The sequence below is a fragment of the Astatotilapia calliptera genome, chromosome 22, assembly GCF_900246225.1.
Source record: "Astatotilapia calliptera chromosome 22, fAstCal1.2, whole genome shotgun sequence".
In the NCBI taxonomy this organism is placed as follows: Eukaryota; Metazoa; Chordata; class Actinopteri; order Cichliformes; family Cichlidae; genus Astatotilapia; species Astatotilapia calliptera.
Window position 1 is genome coordinate 19,548,928 of NC_039322.1, and position 16,049 is coordinate 19,564,976.

The window sequence follows — 16,049 nt, forward strand, 5'->3', positions numbered from 1 at the left end:
TTTCTTTAGTAACATGTCTGCCTTCAGACTCATGTAATGAAATACAATAAAATACAAAAATACACATTTAGGTTGATATTTTACCACTTTACCTGCTGGACATTGATGCAACATTTGCATGTTAAACATGTTTAAAGTGCTTAACATGCATATCTAAACATAAAATCTCAGAACACTTAAAATATTAACAAACTGACTTAATATAAGTGAAGATATTGGTGAAGTTTAATAGTTTCATAGTGATATTTGTAGTTTAGTGGTGAAATGGACATCTGCACTTAATATAAAGACTGAATAAAAGAAAAGAAAAAGGAAAAAAGAAATATTCACAAATCAAATATCTTTTTACAGCTGGCTTTAAAACAGCCAGAGTGCTGTGCATATTTAAGTAATGCATTCACATTTACATAACGCTCTTCTGTTCTTACTGACCATTCAAACTTTCATTTTAACCATACATACAGCACTTTATGGCCAATTTAGAATCAGCAATTACCCCAACACGCATGTCCTCAGACTGTGGGAGGAAGCCAATGTACTAAGTTTTTATTATACTTCAAGTGAATGAATGCTTCCAACATTATATTGCATCATTAGTGTCTTTATTAGAGATGGAAACACAGCTGTTCTTTATTGTGAATCTGCAGTTCTGGCTGTGGCCTCATGATGGATTTCACAATAGACCATGATCACAGTATTAGAGAAATAAACTGTACACTTGAGATGTTAGTGTCATGGCGGCAAAAAGTAATCAGTAATTTTTGCATGCTCACTTATTCGTGCACACACACACACACACAGATATACACAGGGAGAGAAGGGAGGAGTCACTATCCAGAATGTGATTTCCTTGAGTCATTACCCTCCCTGCCACAGGGCTCTGTCTTTGCTGAGTCTGACTTAATGGTCTAATGTGCAGGAGCGCATTCACTCTCAGGCAGACAGAATGACTTGGCTGTGGCTCGATGTCTCGCCTGTGTGTGTGTGTGTGAGATAGGGGACATGAGGGTGATAGGATGTGTAATTCGGTGTATGTACATTAACTGACAAGGTCCTTTGTTGGCAGTTTTTTGTCTTTCCTGCTGCCTTTGTTTGGAAGTTGTATACCGACTAGGCTCGACCACATACAGCCACATTTGGATGGTAGCATCTATGAAGGTCAGAGAAGCATCTGGACCGCTGACAGACAACCAGCCTGCTGTCTGTCTACCTGTCAGGCCCACGTGTCTCTATACATCCCTGTGACATCTGTGATTGATGCGTCAGCTGTCACAGACATACTAAATTCTGCTCGGCAGCTGGTGTTATGTTGTAACAGACTGGGAGAAGGAGCTGCAGTTTTATATGAAGCCATCAAACACCTCTTCATTTTGATATTATTGTTGCGGTAAATAAAAAGGAAACAGTGCAGAGGATGCATTTGTAGGTAGCTAGTGATTTTGACCATTGTTAAATAGTCTTAGCTACTGTGGCTCTCTCCAGTTTATGAAATTGTAATTGTAGATCACTTGAGAACTCTTTTATCTTTGAGTTTTATTGCTTTTAAATTGAACCTATGGGGGTAGTTCATTCATACAAATCAAGAAAAATCGAGTTAAGAGACCTTCATCTCATCTGCCCATTCTATTTGATAAAAATGTGAGAAATGTACAAGTTTAAAGTTTTCAAGCTTGTGTTCATAAGTATCGAGGAGATGGGCCTTCTTGCACTCTGTTTTGGACCAAATAAAAAACCAAATTGCTGTTGAAGAAGAGAATAATGTGTCTGTTGTGGCTTCCAGCAATTAATTATTAGCACAATTCACTGTTTTGTTGAAAATAATGAGAGCTAGTTTTTGTTTTATTTATATGTTGAAGCAGTTACTCAAAATCCAGATTCAAAATCCCTCTGCATCTTTTTTTTCAGTAAAAATGTTCATGCAAATTTAAATTGAATATTCAACAAGGCTGTCTGTTTTAAGCAATTTGTTCGCAGTTCCCCTGAATCCTGTATACTCAAGTCTTATCAGGAGTTTCATTTTAGGTCAAGAACTTAGGCGACCTCCCGTCATGTCCAGAGCAGAGCACAAATACCGGATGTATTGTAGCCGAGGGCGAAAGGCGTCCATGTCCCCATTAGCCCTCATAGTTTGTTTTGAGTCTCATCTCCTCTGTCTCCTTGTTACACAGTAGTCTGGAGCTATTGCACTGGAAATTTGTGACCCCAGAAAGTTTTCCGCTGTTGTAGTTCTATAAATTATGTGAACATGAATGATACGCCAGCGTGTTCGTGACTTTGTGCATCTTTTAGCCTTTGGACCACAATCATTTTCGAATGCAGAAGCCCAGCGTGAGGTCATATGTGCATGCAGATTTCAGCTTATATGTATGCACAGTAAAAGTAAAACGCAGACATTTATTCCTGATGTCTATACTATTGATATATTTTTATTTGCTCCTGCACAGTTGGTGTTGGAGCACCTATAATTTCATTGTACATGTACAATGACAATAGAGGGCTATTGTGTTCTATTCTATTCTATTCATTTATTTTATAATTACATGTTTATTACTATCTTATCTTAAGTGCTGAAAGATTCTTCTTCTTGCATTTGCCAGAATCAAAGTGAATGACCAGATCGTGGAGGTGGATGGGACCAGTTTGGTGGGCGTCACTCAGAGCTTTGCTGCCTCAGTCCTCAGGAACACATCAGGAGTCGTCCGGTAATACACACATGCAACCATAAACTATAATGCAGTCTAATGCAACAAAGTATTGGGAACAGGACATAGTAATGCTGGAGTGATAACTCCATTAGAATTCAAATTTTGAGAGTTGAATTGTGAAAATCAGTTGTAACAGTACAGCAGGATTTCAGGAAAGTGTGTCAAGCCGCTGTCAGCTCCAAAATCCACGACTACTATTATACAGTCAGAGTTATTTTACAGCTCCCTAAAAGCGCTAAAGCGTTCTTTATATTTAGTGATGGTCTCACTAGCCGCAGGAAGAGTATCAATGCAGTTAGTCCAGCTATTATGTTGCAAAAGTCCTACTTAGTGAGAAATACCTTAACATTACATGACGAGCTGTTTTTGACAGGGTCTGCTAACAGCACTGGGAAGCAGAGGAAGTACTCGCACACATAGAGATGTGAAAGAGAAGGCTGCGTTTAGTTGATTCTCGCTCTTGTCTGTCCTGTTTATTGACAGGCTTTCGTTTTTATTTCTCTCTCTCTGGATTCTCGCCATTGTGTGTTATTGAGGATGTTCTCCACTCTTTTCATTCTGCCACTTTTTCACCATTTCTTCTTCAGTCATCTCGGGAGAAGTGTGCGAGTTTATTTTCAGACCTCGACCTTGCTGGTGTAGAGCCCTCCATTCTTTGTCATGGATCTATATTCATATTATGCTTGAACTCACCTGTGGAAAGACAGATAGCTGTGTGGGAACTACAGTGTCTGATGAAAAGCTGAAGGCTGAACAAAGAGATATCCAAAATAATCAAAAGTGTTGGACAGATGATGTTTGCTGAAATAATATTGACAGTGGAGATTTTCCAGGATGTGGCTGTACAGATGAGACAGCCTTGAAAACGCCGACGTATATCATCTGTCCACCTCGCAAATATAAAGAAATAGTTATGACAAGTCTAAAAACTGAAATACACTGACGTACTTGTAAGATATATAAATGTTGTAGTCCAGTATATGAACATTAAACTCTGACAGTGTTTACAGGAAATATAATGATAAATCTCACTCCTCGCTGTTATTTCTTCCAACAAATTATCACTCCTCCTGCCCTCTCTTCACTGTCACTCTTTCAGTCTTCATCCATCAAGTCTCACTCACTCCACCCCCTCCTCCTCCTCTGTAAATCCTTCTCTCACTCCGTCTGATCACCAGGGGTTTTATGGCCAACTGTCCTACATTTTCCATTTTGCTATATTTACCCCGGCTTCCAGCAGCAAATCATCCAGGTTTAGAGGTGATCCCAGGATCTTTTAAAAACGTGCTGCCAAGACCCCATCACAGACAGGAAACTGTTCCCAAAATACATGGAACATTGGAAAATGGCTTTAGCACATAATAGATAGCATTAGATAAAAAGAATAAGGACATCTGTGTTTGATTGATTACGGTATTTATTTGTCACAACAATGATTCTTGGCGTTATGCAACCCTGATACGCAACTCTCACGCACAAATGCATCAATGCATCAGAATTATTGTCAAGAAGCACTGTTACAACAAACAAATACGAGTTGAGGAAACAAAATTTCTTATTTTTTGTTAAGTTGAAGTTAATATTTTGTATTGATTAACTGTTTTACAGAGCTTTGGAAGAAGCATTTAAATACTCTGAGTAAAAGTGGCAATGTTACAGTGTAAACATGTTCTTCAAGAAGAAGTCAAGTACACAAAATACTACTTAAATAAAAGTTAAAAAGTGTCATACTATCTATGCCTTTTATCCGTAGCTCATTAAGCGTTCTTATCTTCTGTTACTGGAGTGTATTTGAGTTATTGTTTTAGAGTACATCACTTTGATAATGCATCTTGAGCTAATGTAGTTGCTTTATTCTTTGCTGTGGGTCTAATTCTATAACGAGATATCATAATTTATCAGTATTTATTCTGCTAAATAATTAGTAACTAAAGCTTTAAAATAATGTAACAGTAACTGCCCCCAAACTTTAGTGGAGCAGAAGTAAAAAGAAGCATTTCAAAGTATTTAATCGAAGTAAATACACATCATAGTTATACTTAAGTGCAGTACTTGAGTAAGTGTATTTTTTGCATTCCACTATCAGACTTAATCATGCTCTAAATTGAACTCAGATTAACTTGCAGTAGATACATTAGATAGCATGTCTCCAACACGGCTGACCAGTCATATCTGGTATGTGTGAACCTGTGCTGACATCCTCAAACGGCTGTCAACCCAGTGCTGCTTAATGCTCAAGACGTGTGTCCTGCATTGCTTCTCCAAGCATCACTTTCTGCATCCTTGCCACGTCTCTATTAATTGGAGTAAATGGAATAAATCAGTGGTGTCTGCAGCTGAGCTGATCCTGCACAGCATCCTGTGTGGCAGTCCCAGATCTTAAGGAGAAACTACGACAGGCTCCCCATGCGTGAGCGGAAAGGCTCTTTTCAGGTCAGCTACTCTTCAGACCTCCCTGCTGTCCAAAGGCTTCCTACAGTAGAGTACTTAGCTTAACCCCTCCAACCCCCCTTCTTTTTCTACTTACTGTGTGTCCTGGCCCTCAGTTGTTCCTTCACATGTAGATCAAATACGCCTCTCTGCTGGAGCGTAAGGCTTTCTCTACATCCCCTTTAGAAATATATAAAAGAGCTCTCGGGAGATGAATTCACTTGATTAGACCCCATCTCCGATCCACTCTCGCTCTCTTTTTCTGTTTTCTTCTCTCTCTCACACACACACACACACACACGCGCACACACAATAGCTCGGGCCTCGCTCACACATACACATAGTTACAGGGACCCTGCAGGGTGAGCCACAAAAATCCCCTTACTTGATTGCTCGGCTTCGTTGGTGTTACGAGGAGAATAAATTGGCGATTGCGTTATAAATTTTCTTTTGAGTTGCAGAACTATTATTTGCTTTAAGTTTTTACATTTTGAGCAGAAGCGTGATGAGAGAGATGAGCATCTTTTTGCTTTGTTATCCCCTTATTTGTAGCTCTAATTTGTACTCTCAGTGCTCCCTCTCCCTGTAATATAGACAAACACAAATCTATAAGCAATCTTTAGCTCCTGCTCTTTGTCATCATCGGCATCTTTAGCTGTATTTTAATGTGATATTTTCTGTGTTTGTTTGCATGCGTAACTGCTGGTCTTCTCTGTTTAGTTCTCTGCCAGCTTAATAACAGGCTGCCTGGCCGAGCTGACTGTCGCCTCACATTATTATGCGTGTCCTGTCTCCCAGCCCTGCCCACTACGTCAGCACATATTGCTGCCATTGCTATGTGGCTGTGGGCCTCTGTTTTGCTCTCTGCGTTACTGTTGTGTTCATTTCCTTGCATAAATACACATCACAACAAGAAAGATGGACAAAAAATGAATTTAAAGTTGTTTTCCTCTTCTGTATGATTTTGTAAAAAGGTGCATGTCAGGCTACATTATTAGGTTAAATCATAAGTTCCAGAGAGGTTTGTAGTTACGTTGTAGGTTATGATGTAGATGAAGTATAAATCGAGTGTCAGACAAATGTCAAACCCTTTAAAATATTAAAAATGAAAAATATTCGTTTTTGTCAGATGCTACATTTACGATTAAACCCTTTATATCGAGTGTCTAAAGAAAATAAATCTGATAACTCACAGTGTGAAAGGTCGTGGTTTTGTAATTATAATATTCATACTTGTAATTACAAGATAAATTATTTAACAAATTCAAATAGTCATGTGGTAACTAAAGCTGGCCGATATTGGTCCATATTAGTTGCTTGCCGATCTGTTAATATTTAGTAAGTAAAAGAAGACGTGAGAAACACCCTTCAAACATGTTTTGATGGTTCATTGTTTGTCCACCAGAGGGCGCTGCAACTTCCCTGCTGTGTTTTAAATGCTAAAGACGCAACAATGTGATCCAGGCTTCCATCCATCCAACATCGGCCGACATATCGCAATATCAGCATTTTTAAATCACCAAATATCAATCCTATATCTTTTAGGCTCTACTGTCATGTTGTGTAATCCCGTGCTGGCCGCCTCTGTGTCTGTAGGTCAACAGTGCCTCTTGTTGCCTCTATATTGTAATATATCTATATCACTAAAGCACTTCTGGATGGATGCAAACTGCATTTCGTTGCCCTGTACCTGTGCATATGCAATGACAATAAAGTTGAATTCTATTCTATTCTATTCTATTCTATTCTATTCTATTCTATTGTTGTCACAGGTTTGTGATCGGCCGGGAGCGTCCAGGTCAGCAGAGTGAGGTGGCCACGCTCATCCAGCAGACCCTGGAGCAGGAAAGGAGACAGAGAGAACTACTAGAGCAGCAGTACGCCCACTATGACGCCGATGATGATGAGGTATTGACCATACGCAACCCTGGCCACTGCCCTGGGTGTCCTCTACAGTGCATTTGAGACTTTGTGAATGATAGTCTGAATATGCAAAGGTTCAGCCAGGGTAAGATGCCAGCCTCTTAATATGAGGAACATTATCTTAATAAATCTCATTATATCTGCATGTATTTGAGGTTCATTTGCTAACACATTTCTCTACATGACACCGTAGTGAGAAAATGAGGCTTCTGGTTGTCACTTAATGCAAATAAGCTCCTTTCTCCTTCCAATGGGCTGGAAGTTATAGCTTATTAGCTTCATAAAACTGAGTGACAGTAGGCTTTGATGCTGACACACAGAACAGCCTCTCTCTCTCAGCCACACATACTAAGAGCCATGCGAGAGTTGGTCCTCGAAAGCATCACTCAGCATTTCTTTCTCTGATTCTGCTGCTTACTTGCTTGTTTAATCCACCAAACACTGAGCTCAGGGGCCTTCATATCTTTGAGTATGTGTGTGTGTGTTCATGTAGACACTCTTACACTGTGTATACACAAGACATAACACAGTGTAGTAACATAAATCAATACCAAGTGTTTCCTCACTTACATACACAGAAACAGCCGCACTCATGCGTAGATATACATGCAGACAAACACTACCAGACATCTTTCACTGTTTTCATCAGTGCTCTTTGAAGCTTTTCATTTCCCTGCAGACGGTGGATTGAGAGCACTCTTCATGCTTAAGAAACTCTTTTCCAGGCTCTGAATGCTGATACTACATGTCAGCACTGCCTAAGCTCCTACAGAGTGTTAAGGCTCAAATGTAATGTAAGATTTCAATGTTGAAAAAGAAAATAAACACTTTAAGGGCTTTTTTCCCTTACAGATCCCCACATGGACATATAAACATAAGAATGGTGATTATATTAAATTTGTTAATCCATACATCGATTAGAGCCTGCTGTAAAATGAATCAAAATCAGCCTCTGTGGAGCACTAAGGCATCCATAACTTGCTGCTGATAGGATAAACGGTTGCAAAAGGATTACAAAGATGCGTGTGGCAGTAAAAAGAGCTCATCAATATTAAAATCTTTATAAATATTAGAAAGAGTCATTGGGTGGGTGGGAGTTATTTCTCAATCTGAGGGCTGCAACAGAGTCTTCAGCTCTTTATTGGTGCTTAGAATCGGATCCCAAGAGGAAGGAGGAGTGCATTTAACAACAGACATGCAGCAGACACATGCATGCCCATCTGTTAACAGTTAAATGGAAGCATAGCCCACAAGTCTTATATTCAACCTTTGGTCCTCTAAATAATCTCATGCAATCTTTGTCATGTTCAACATAATAAATAATAGTGACAGAAAGACAAATAATTCAGTTATCAAAGTTAACAGTATAGTAGTATGTGCTAAAACAATAATAATAATAAGGGTGGAGCTGGAGGATTACTGTTACAGCAGCCAAAAAAATAAACACAACATATAAAGTAGAAGAGCTTAGTATTATAAATACATTAATAATTAAAAAATAATAGAATAGCAATAATAATAAAATGAAGCAATAAAGTAATAATAAGTTTGCAAAATTGTGCTAAAGATGGAGTTGAATTAAATATAATAGGTTAAGCTTAATGAGTAGAAACATACATAAAATAAATACTGATGTCGTGGTGTGAGGCAGGAAAGATCTCCTGTATCTGTCAAAACTGCTTCCAGTCAAAGGTGCATCACATGCTGGGCACCCTCAAAAAGGATTGTCTTTATACATTCAGTAGGAGGAAGTTATACTGTGCAGATGACGGTGCTCTTGTGTGTTTAATGGTCAACTCCACCATCTGTAAATGGTAGCTTAATGTATGTAGATGGCACTGTTTTAACAACCGAGCCTGTTATGGAAATGGGACCATTCGATTGCGATGCATGTGACTGAATCAGGCCTGAGCCCTGCTATCTGGGAGATAGTTGGAGGGATGTGCAGGGAAAGATGAGGAGAAGATGTAGGGCACAGTAATGAGTAGAGCTGAGAGCAGAGGCACAGAAGTGTGTACGTGTGCATGTGGAGCGCGGGTACAAAGACAAGTGTACAAATATTTTCTGTATTTCATTACACAACTGATGATGGAAACTCACAGTATAAGCTAATTGTTGCATATCAAGCCTTTATCATTTCTGAATCATATGGAGATTATAAAATGTATTTGTGATGAGAAAGCAAATTTGCAGGGGGTAAAAGTAAAAGTAAGCTGCAGATGTTTCATGGAGCAGCTTCACTGGAAGTGTTCGAGTCTGTTGGTCATCAGCCAAAGACTGAATCAACAAATCCATTTGGGCCCAGTGCTTAATGGTTTTTGCCAATACTCATTATACAGTGTTTTGGGCATCAGAGAAGAGAAAAACTGCCTTGAATACATGCAGTGTAATGGCCTACATAAATATTTTTCATTTAAGTACTACTAAAAGCTGCAGTAATAAGTTGTTTCCGGTGACTTTCATTAGTCTCTTCATTTCTGAGAAACCCCGGCCTTCTCAGTCGTAGCGTTAGCCCCGCTGGATGCTCATACCTCACTAGTTTTGACATGTGACCTTGTTGCACTTGAGGCAAGATGGTGAGTAATTAAAAAAAAAAAAAAAAACCCAAACAGGGACAGATTTTGTCAGCATAACTTATCTGATGGCTTACTTTTAAAGAAATTATAATTTCAGCTCACCAGGCTGTCAAACTGATTTATTTCACACAAAGTTTAGGCATGGTTACCTAAATCTTATGTAACCGGCAGCATTAAAATAGCATTACTTATGTAAAGTAGCAGGTGAAGCGAGGACGGCTTCAACAACATGCTTAAGAGTTTCGGGTAGTCAGACGAAAGAAGATGGAAAGGATGTAAAAGGTGACAAATACAAGGCTGTAACCACCAGAGCATTGCTGGCGAGACCAAATCTAGGTTTGGGTGTCTTGTGTCTTCTACTTGTAATGAAAAGTAAATAAAAGCAACTGCTTTCTGCAGAAATTACTGGCAGGGGCAGTTTGATCATAGTTGAATCCAAGGGGGGATGTATCCCCTCCAACATGATTACAGCCTTTGATAATTAAATGTCACAGTTGGAGCCTGACAGGTTATCTGTTTTGTCCGTTTAGGCTATTCTGCAGCCTGTTAACTTCTCACTGGAGGGTGAATGCTAATAGCTGTATTGGCTTCACTGTAGGAGTGGCTAATTGCCTGTTCAGTTAGTCATTTCACCTCAGATACCGCTGCTGCGTTCGCACTGTACTTAAAGTGACATCTGTCACACATTTCACTGGTTTTGTGCGAGTTTGTATAGATATCAACCTTGACTAAAGTTTGTAGAAGTTCTGCTGGCTCTTTCCTGCTGTGCCTGCAGACTTGTGATGACAGCATGCAAATAAATGTCACTTTTACAAGACCTCGGGGACCCTTTACTAATATAAAACCTCTGTCATTTAAAAATGAATGACAGACAGACTGAAAACCAACCTTGGTTGCTTCTATTTATTCTTCATAAATGTGATAATATTAACCATCTGTGCTTTACAGTAAAGATTAAAAAATAGTGTGTGTGCTACTTGGATTTATATTTTGTGCTCTGTTTTAAATATTCATGCAGATAATTGTCTCCACGTGTGATTTTACATTTCCTCCTAAAGCAGACGGGAGAATACGCCACAGACGAGGAGGAGGCAGGAACAACAGTGGCGGGAGGAGAGAAGAGCATCGAAGTGTTTGACTTACCGGAGACGGAGGATATCTTGTCTCCGTCGGAGCTGGACGCCACTAAACTCTACCAGAAGTTCAGAGAGGTAACCTGAAACGCCGCTGAGTCTTGATTACATAACTGATGGGAGCCTACAGCATTTTTCTCTGTCAGTGGTTTGAAGCGTACATTGCAAATACACCCGCAAAGCCACCAGAATTGCTTAGCTACTGAAAAAAGGTAATTAAATTTAACTTGGCAAAACGATGCTTTTGTTAAGATCTGCGATCCGCTTACCCTCCCTAATTGCTAATCTGAATGATTAGAGGTGTGAACACAAAGTGATGTAAGTCCTCATTACACCTAATTGCCCGTGTTTTTAGTCGAAACTCCCAGAATAAGAATGAGAGTGAACACCATAAAGCTGGTTTTGAACCAGATCTTGGCAGCGCTTCACACACTGGGTTCCTCAGAATAGAAGCTCTCTTTGTTGAACCTCTGCTACCTTCGCTAACAGTGAACTCACTTTGAAGATTACAGCAATGAAACAGAACATAAATTTACTGACAGTTAACTCATTTATGCTTTAATGCTGGTAATATCGATCTCGCGCTCCAACACCGTTACCATCAGCGCTGTGGCACCACCGGCCTTCCACAATTGCTGTATGACACATTTAACAAATGGCTCCAGCTGCACTGCAGGCACTGCAGTGGATATCGAGTGAAAATATAATGTACTCCCTGGGCTCAGGGTGTGTGCTTTTACTCCATTTTGTCATTTTCTCTGCTTCTTGACCTCTCTCCCATAGTTCAGCTTTTCCCTTTCATTCTTAAACGCCTCTGTTTTTGGAGTCTTTTAGGAAGCAGTTGACTAAGGGGCTGTCAGGCTTTTGTAAATGACAGAGAGAAAATGTGATGATACAAGATGCTGTTTGAAACAGCAATGATTAATTGTGCTATGAAAAAAATTGGCACGACCAAACTTGTGATGGCGTTGCTTTAAAACGGTCTCAGGTCTGCAACCATCTGCAGTCAGCTGTGACTTTAATGATGACAAAAAATGTTGATAAGAAACAGTCAGTTTCTGATTGAATTGAGTCGAATGGTTAAAGTTTGCAATTGTTGCAATCTTTCACTGATAATATGATGATTAATTGAGATAAATTGTCACTGTCTACATAGATTGACCCACATTGTAAATCTGTATTTATAATTTAGGCAGCAATTATTTTTAAACCTTCACCAATTTTTCTCATCTGACTGCAGTCAGTCAGAGTCCGAGTGCAGTGTATTCGCTTTGTGATCCACAGAGGTTGACGGTGTCGCGCGCTCACCCTCTGCAAACTACTCCTAAATGAAAAAGAAAATCTGCGCTATCACTGAGACACCACCACATTTTTTTTTTTTTTTGGTCTCAAGGAAGTTGCTGTCCTATTTTTACTCCAGTGTGAGTGAGCGATAAGTAAATTATCTATCAGATGTCCACTGATTTGTAGACACAGCCAAATATTCTCCCCCAGTTTTAGTCAAACCTCTTTTAAAAAAAGGGGAGGATGACTCTTTATATTAGAAAATGAAAGCTCTGCAAAAATGTAACGCTCTGCAGGTCTAACACAGTCATTATCCCAACATGTACCCACTTTAGTCAGTCATTTCTTTTCCTTTGTTCCCTCTTAGACTTGCTGCATCACTGAGCTTTATTCAGACTCACTAGGTCCAAGGATTTCTAGAAGTTGTTAGAAGATGTTATGCAGAAGCAGATTAACTTTTGCACCAAAAGATTGGAACCTCGAAAGCTACACAACTACCTCTTGCTATTTTTGCACATGCACCAGAGCCCTGAAGTTTTCTTGGAGTTACATAGTAGCCGTGTGTTTAAGAACACACGTCGAACACCTGTCAGTCTCCTAATAAATAAGCTGTGTGATGTTGGATTGCACTGACGTGTGAACAGAACAGCTCATATCCTCTTGCATTCACTACTAGTGAGTGTGCATCATGCACTGCCTCCTATCCAGGCAGCTCCCTCTTCTCAGCCTCACAGAGTATTTCTAGCACTGCCACCTACTTCCTGCCGTGTGTGACATGTGAGAAAGGAGAAGTGTGAAAAATATCCTGATGTGATTCTACCAAAATTATTTGAAGTTGTGTGAAAACTTCTTAACTTGCGCTACTGAAACTTCACAGTAACTTTTGGTAAACTTTAAAGTGAATTTTTAAACAGAAGCAGAACTGTTGGTATTGTAACTAATTTCTGCCACTGGAGGTACATCAGCTCACACAGAGATAGTGAATGATTGCAACAAAGAAACACTTTTTCAGTATATACATATAAGAATTTGATATTTGCTTTCAAACATAATGAAAGAAGAATTTTTCAGGAGGAGTAATTAGAAAAAAGTATGAGTATCAGTATTAGTACTTTAAAAAAGTTCGGCCAGTGCTCTGTGTGTCACGCCTCTACTTTTCTCTCAGAGCTTTCACTTGTTTCCATATCCTGCTCTCTCTCTCTGCATCTCCTCTTCTCCTGTTTATGTCTGCTCAGTCATTATCTAACTTCCTGTCTGCCTCTAATGGACCACCCATATACACTTGTACATCTAACTAACACCTAAGTTTCTTAGATTTTTTTTTTTTAGTTTAGTTTTAGTTTTAACATTGCATTAAAAATGCAAAACGTTATTCCATGTTAGAAAATGTATGACTTTTTTTCCCTTTATGGCTTCTTTAAACTACTTAGCAATTCATGCATCCCTCAGCTTTCCTTGCCTCTCCTCTGAGAATGCATGTCAGTGCTGGAGCTGGGACGCTGTCAGGGGGAGGACAGAGTCGGCTGCCTCTGTCCATCACGCTGTATCGACGGCACAGAGAGCCTGCTCAGCCATCCATTTGATTCTTGACCGCCCTCTCTTTTCTCTCCTGTTTTCTTTTTTTCTCCTCCTCTGCTACCAACAGCTCCAAATCAAACACACGGTGACCGAGGCCGAGATCCAGAAACTGAAAAACAAGGTAAGGGATTAAAACCGTCTCTGGGCAATCAGGCGACTGGTTGTGGGTGTGTTTTGTCAGTGTTTACATGATTTTTAAATCAATGTGAGACTTGGGTCAGGATAGCCGGTGAGCAGCGGTTCAAGCTTGGTGGAAATGTTTGGGAGATAAACTTTGGTGTTATAAGCGAGAGATGTTTTACAGAAACAATCCACAGCTAAAATACTTTAAATACACTTTATACAACTATTGAAGGTAGTGTTGTCTCTTTGCATGACGCACTCAGTGTTGTCAGGGTCTCTGTGAATGCATTTGTGCCTGCATGCATATAAATAACGGTGTATTATTCATATGCAGTTTGATCAAAGTGGTGCCTATAAAGCTTTTTCCATGACAGTAACGATGTTCCTTGTGATGCAATTTGTACTCTTAATAAGTCTTTGCTCCAAAAAGGCAGTTTTATTAGCTTTTGCTTGCTGATTTTATAACTGTAGGTTTGATTTTGTCTTACTTTGAGACCTTCAAAACGTCCAACAAGCTCGTGTTTTAACAATTAAAAAACAGTCTATAACTTCTTACTTAATATTGGTTACATATCCTGTTAAAAGTGCCTGTTTTTTGGCATGTGTATATGTGTAATATGTTGTATATATAGTGTTGGACATTATTGGACAATGCTGATTTTGTCCTGCAGCTGGCATCAGTGGAGCGGGAAAAGCAGCGCTGGGAGAAGGAGAAGAGCCAGCTGAAGGCCAGCATCGAGGAGAACAAGGAAAGGATGTTGAAGCTGGAGAGCTACTGGATCGAGGCGCAGACGCTCTGCCACACCGTCAATGAACACCTGAAGGAGGCCCAGGCCCAGTACCAGGCTCTGGAGAAGAAGTACAACAAAGCCAAGAAGCTCATCAAAGACTTCCAGCAGAAGTGAGTGAACTCTGGTTAAACTGATCACATTGGACCTCTCACTGTGTTTATTTTTCTCGGTCATGAAATCTCAGTTACATTAAGCATTGGACCAATGACAGTGTTTTGGGTTCAACTGCTAATACAGTTTGAAAATGTAAGTCTGCTGGACACCGGCAGCAACTTAGGTTACTATAACTAATCATGCACTTTCTAATTAGGGTCATTTATCTGAGCTTACAACATTAGTCCAACTGAAAGAATGCTGAATGTACACAATTTAAAAAAAAATCATTGTAATTTATAGTCACATCTATGAGGTAACTTCAGTGAGGCTATTTATAGTCTTTTATATGATTATATAAATTATATATGATATTATATGATTATATATGATCTTGCAGGTATTTATGATGTCACATACTGGCAATCCCAGGTTCGGTTCACTATTTTCACTCAGTTTCAGATTTTAATGTGCTAATGTGTGCTAGCAGTTAATCAGAAATGATTTATGGAAGCTAGTGCATTGGGAAAACTAAAAACTGAACATCCGAGTGATTAAAAATGGGAAGGAGACAAGAATGTCCTAACAAAGTTTCATAGTTTCAAATTCTATGAATATTGCATTTTATGTAAGAAAAAAACATTGATTACTTCTTGAGGGACTGAAATCAGGGCAAAAAAAAAGACTTATGTGCGATAAATTTTGTCTAGTTAGCCATACTTCATACAAAATCAGTCTGTTTCCATATGTTACTGTAGCATAACTGAGTCAGAAACCTCTGCCTAGGTGCTTTCATTAAATGTACTCTTCTCAGCTTGCCGAGAGAAGCAACAGCTAAGAAGGAAACCTCACATTTATTATAACACTTCAACTCTTTCAAATGAGTACTTTAGCATTAATCCTACAAACATATGTTTTAATTAAAAAAAAACTTGGATGAATTCCTTTGTTTTTCCTTTTACAGCTACCCTCACTTCTCTCAGTGAACCTGAAAAACAATATCTACCTCATTTCCATCTGTGAGCTGGACCAACTATGTTTCTTTTAAGCCTTATCCCAGTTCAACAGTAAGAACTGTGTTTCCATTTTAATGCAGTGCAGCACTCCCTCCTTTTCTGTGCACTGATTTCAGAACCTCTCCTGCTCAGCTTCAGTGTGACTGGATATAATTGGCTGTGCCCCTGCAGGCCAAATGGAAGCAAAGCGGTGAAACAAACTCTCCATGCTGATCTGTACCTTCGGCCTGGGCTGCAGAGGAGAGAGACTGTGTGCCTTTCATTATGCAAACGTCCTCGCGTGCTCTTTCCTCCTTTGACCTGGAAATTGTTTCTGTCTCCCATCACGGAGGTCTTCAGATCCCCTTAAATGCACCTTTAAGGAGAGAGCATCCATCTGGAGGGGCTTAAAGTGAAA

At 39.5% G+C, this 16,049-nt stretch overlaps 1 protein-coding gene across 8 annotated transcripts in view; it reads left to right on the forward strand.

Annotated features, from left to right (window-relative positions):
* The window catches only part of ppp1r9a (protein phosphatase 1, regulatory subunit 9A), a 54,229-nt gene that overhangs the window by 25,578 nt on the left and 12,602 nt on the right, over positions 1-16,049 (forward strand). For 6 of the 8 annotated variants that reach the window (XM_026156108.1, XM_026156109.1, XM_026156107.1 and 3 more), the window contains exons 5-9: positions 2,598-2,702; positions 6,908-7,043; positions 10,693-10,845; positions 13,697-13,750; positions 14,424-14,653. In XM_026156108.1, coding sequence (XP_026011893.1) covers positions 2,598-2,702; positions 6,908-7,043; positions 10,693-10,845; positions 13,697-13,750; positions 14,424-14,653 — 678 coding nt within the window. The remainder of the gene's footprint in view (positions 1-2,597; positions 2,703-6,907; positions 7,044-10,692; positions 10,846-13,696; positions 13,751-14,423; positions 14,654-16,049) is intronic. The other 2 variants (XM_026156110.1, XM_026156112.1) reach the window with 1 other exon arrangement.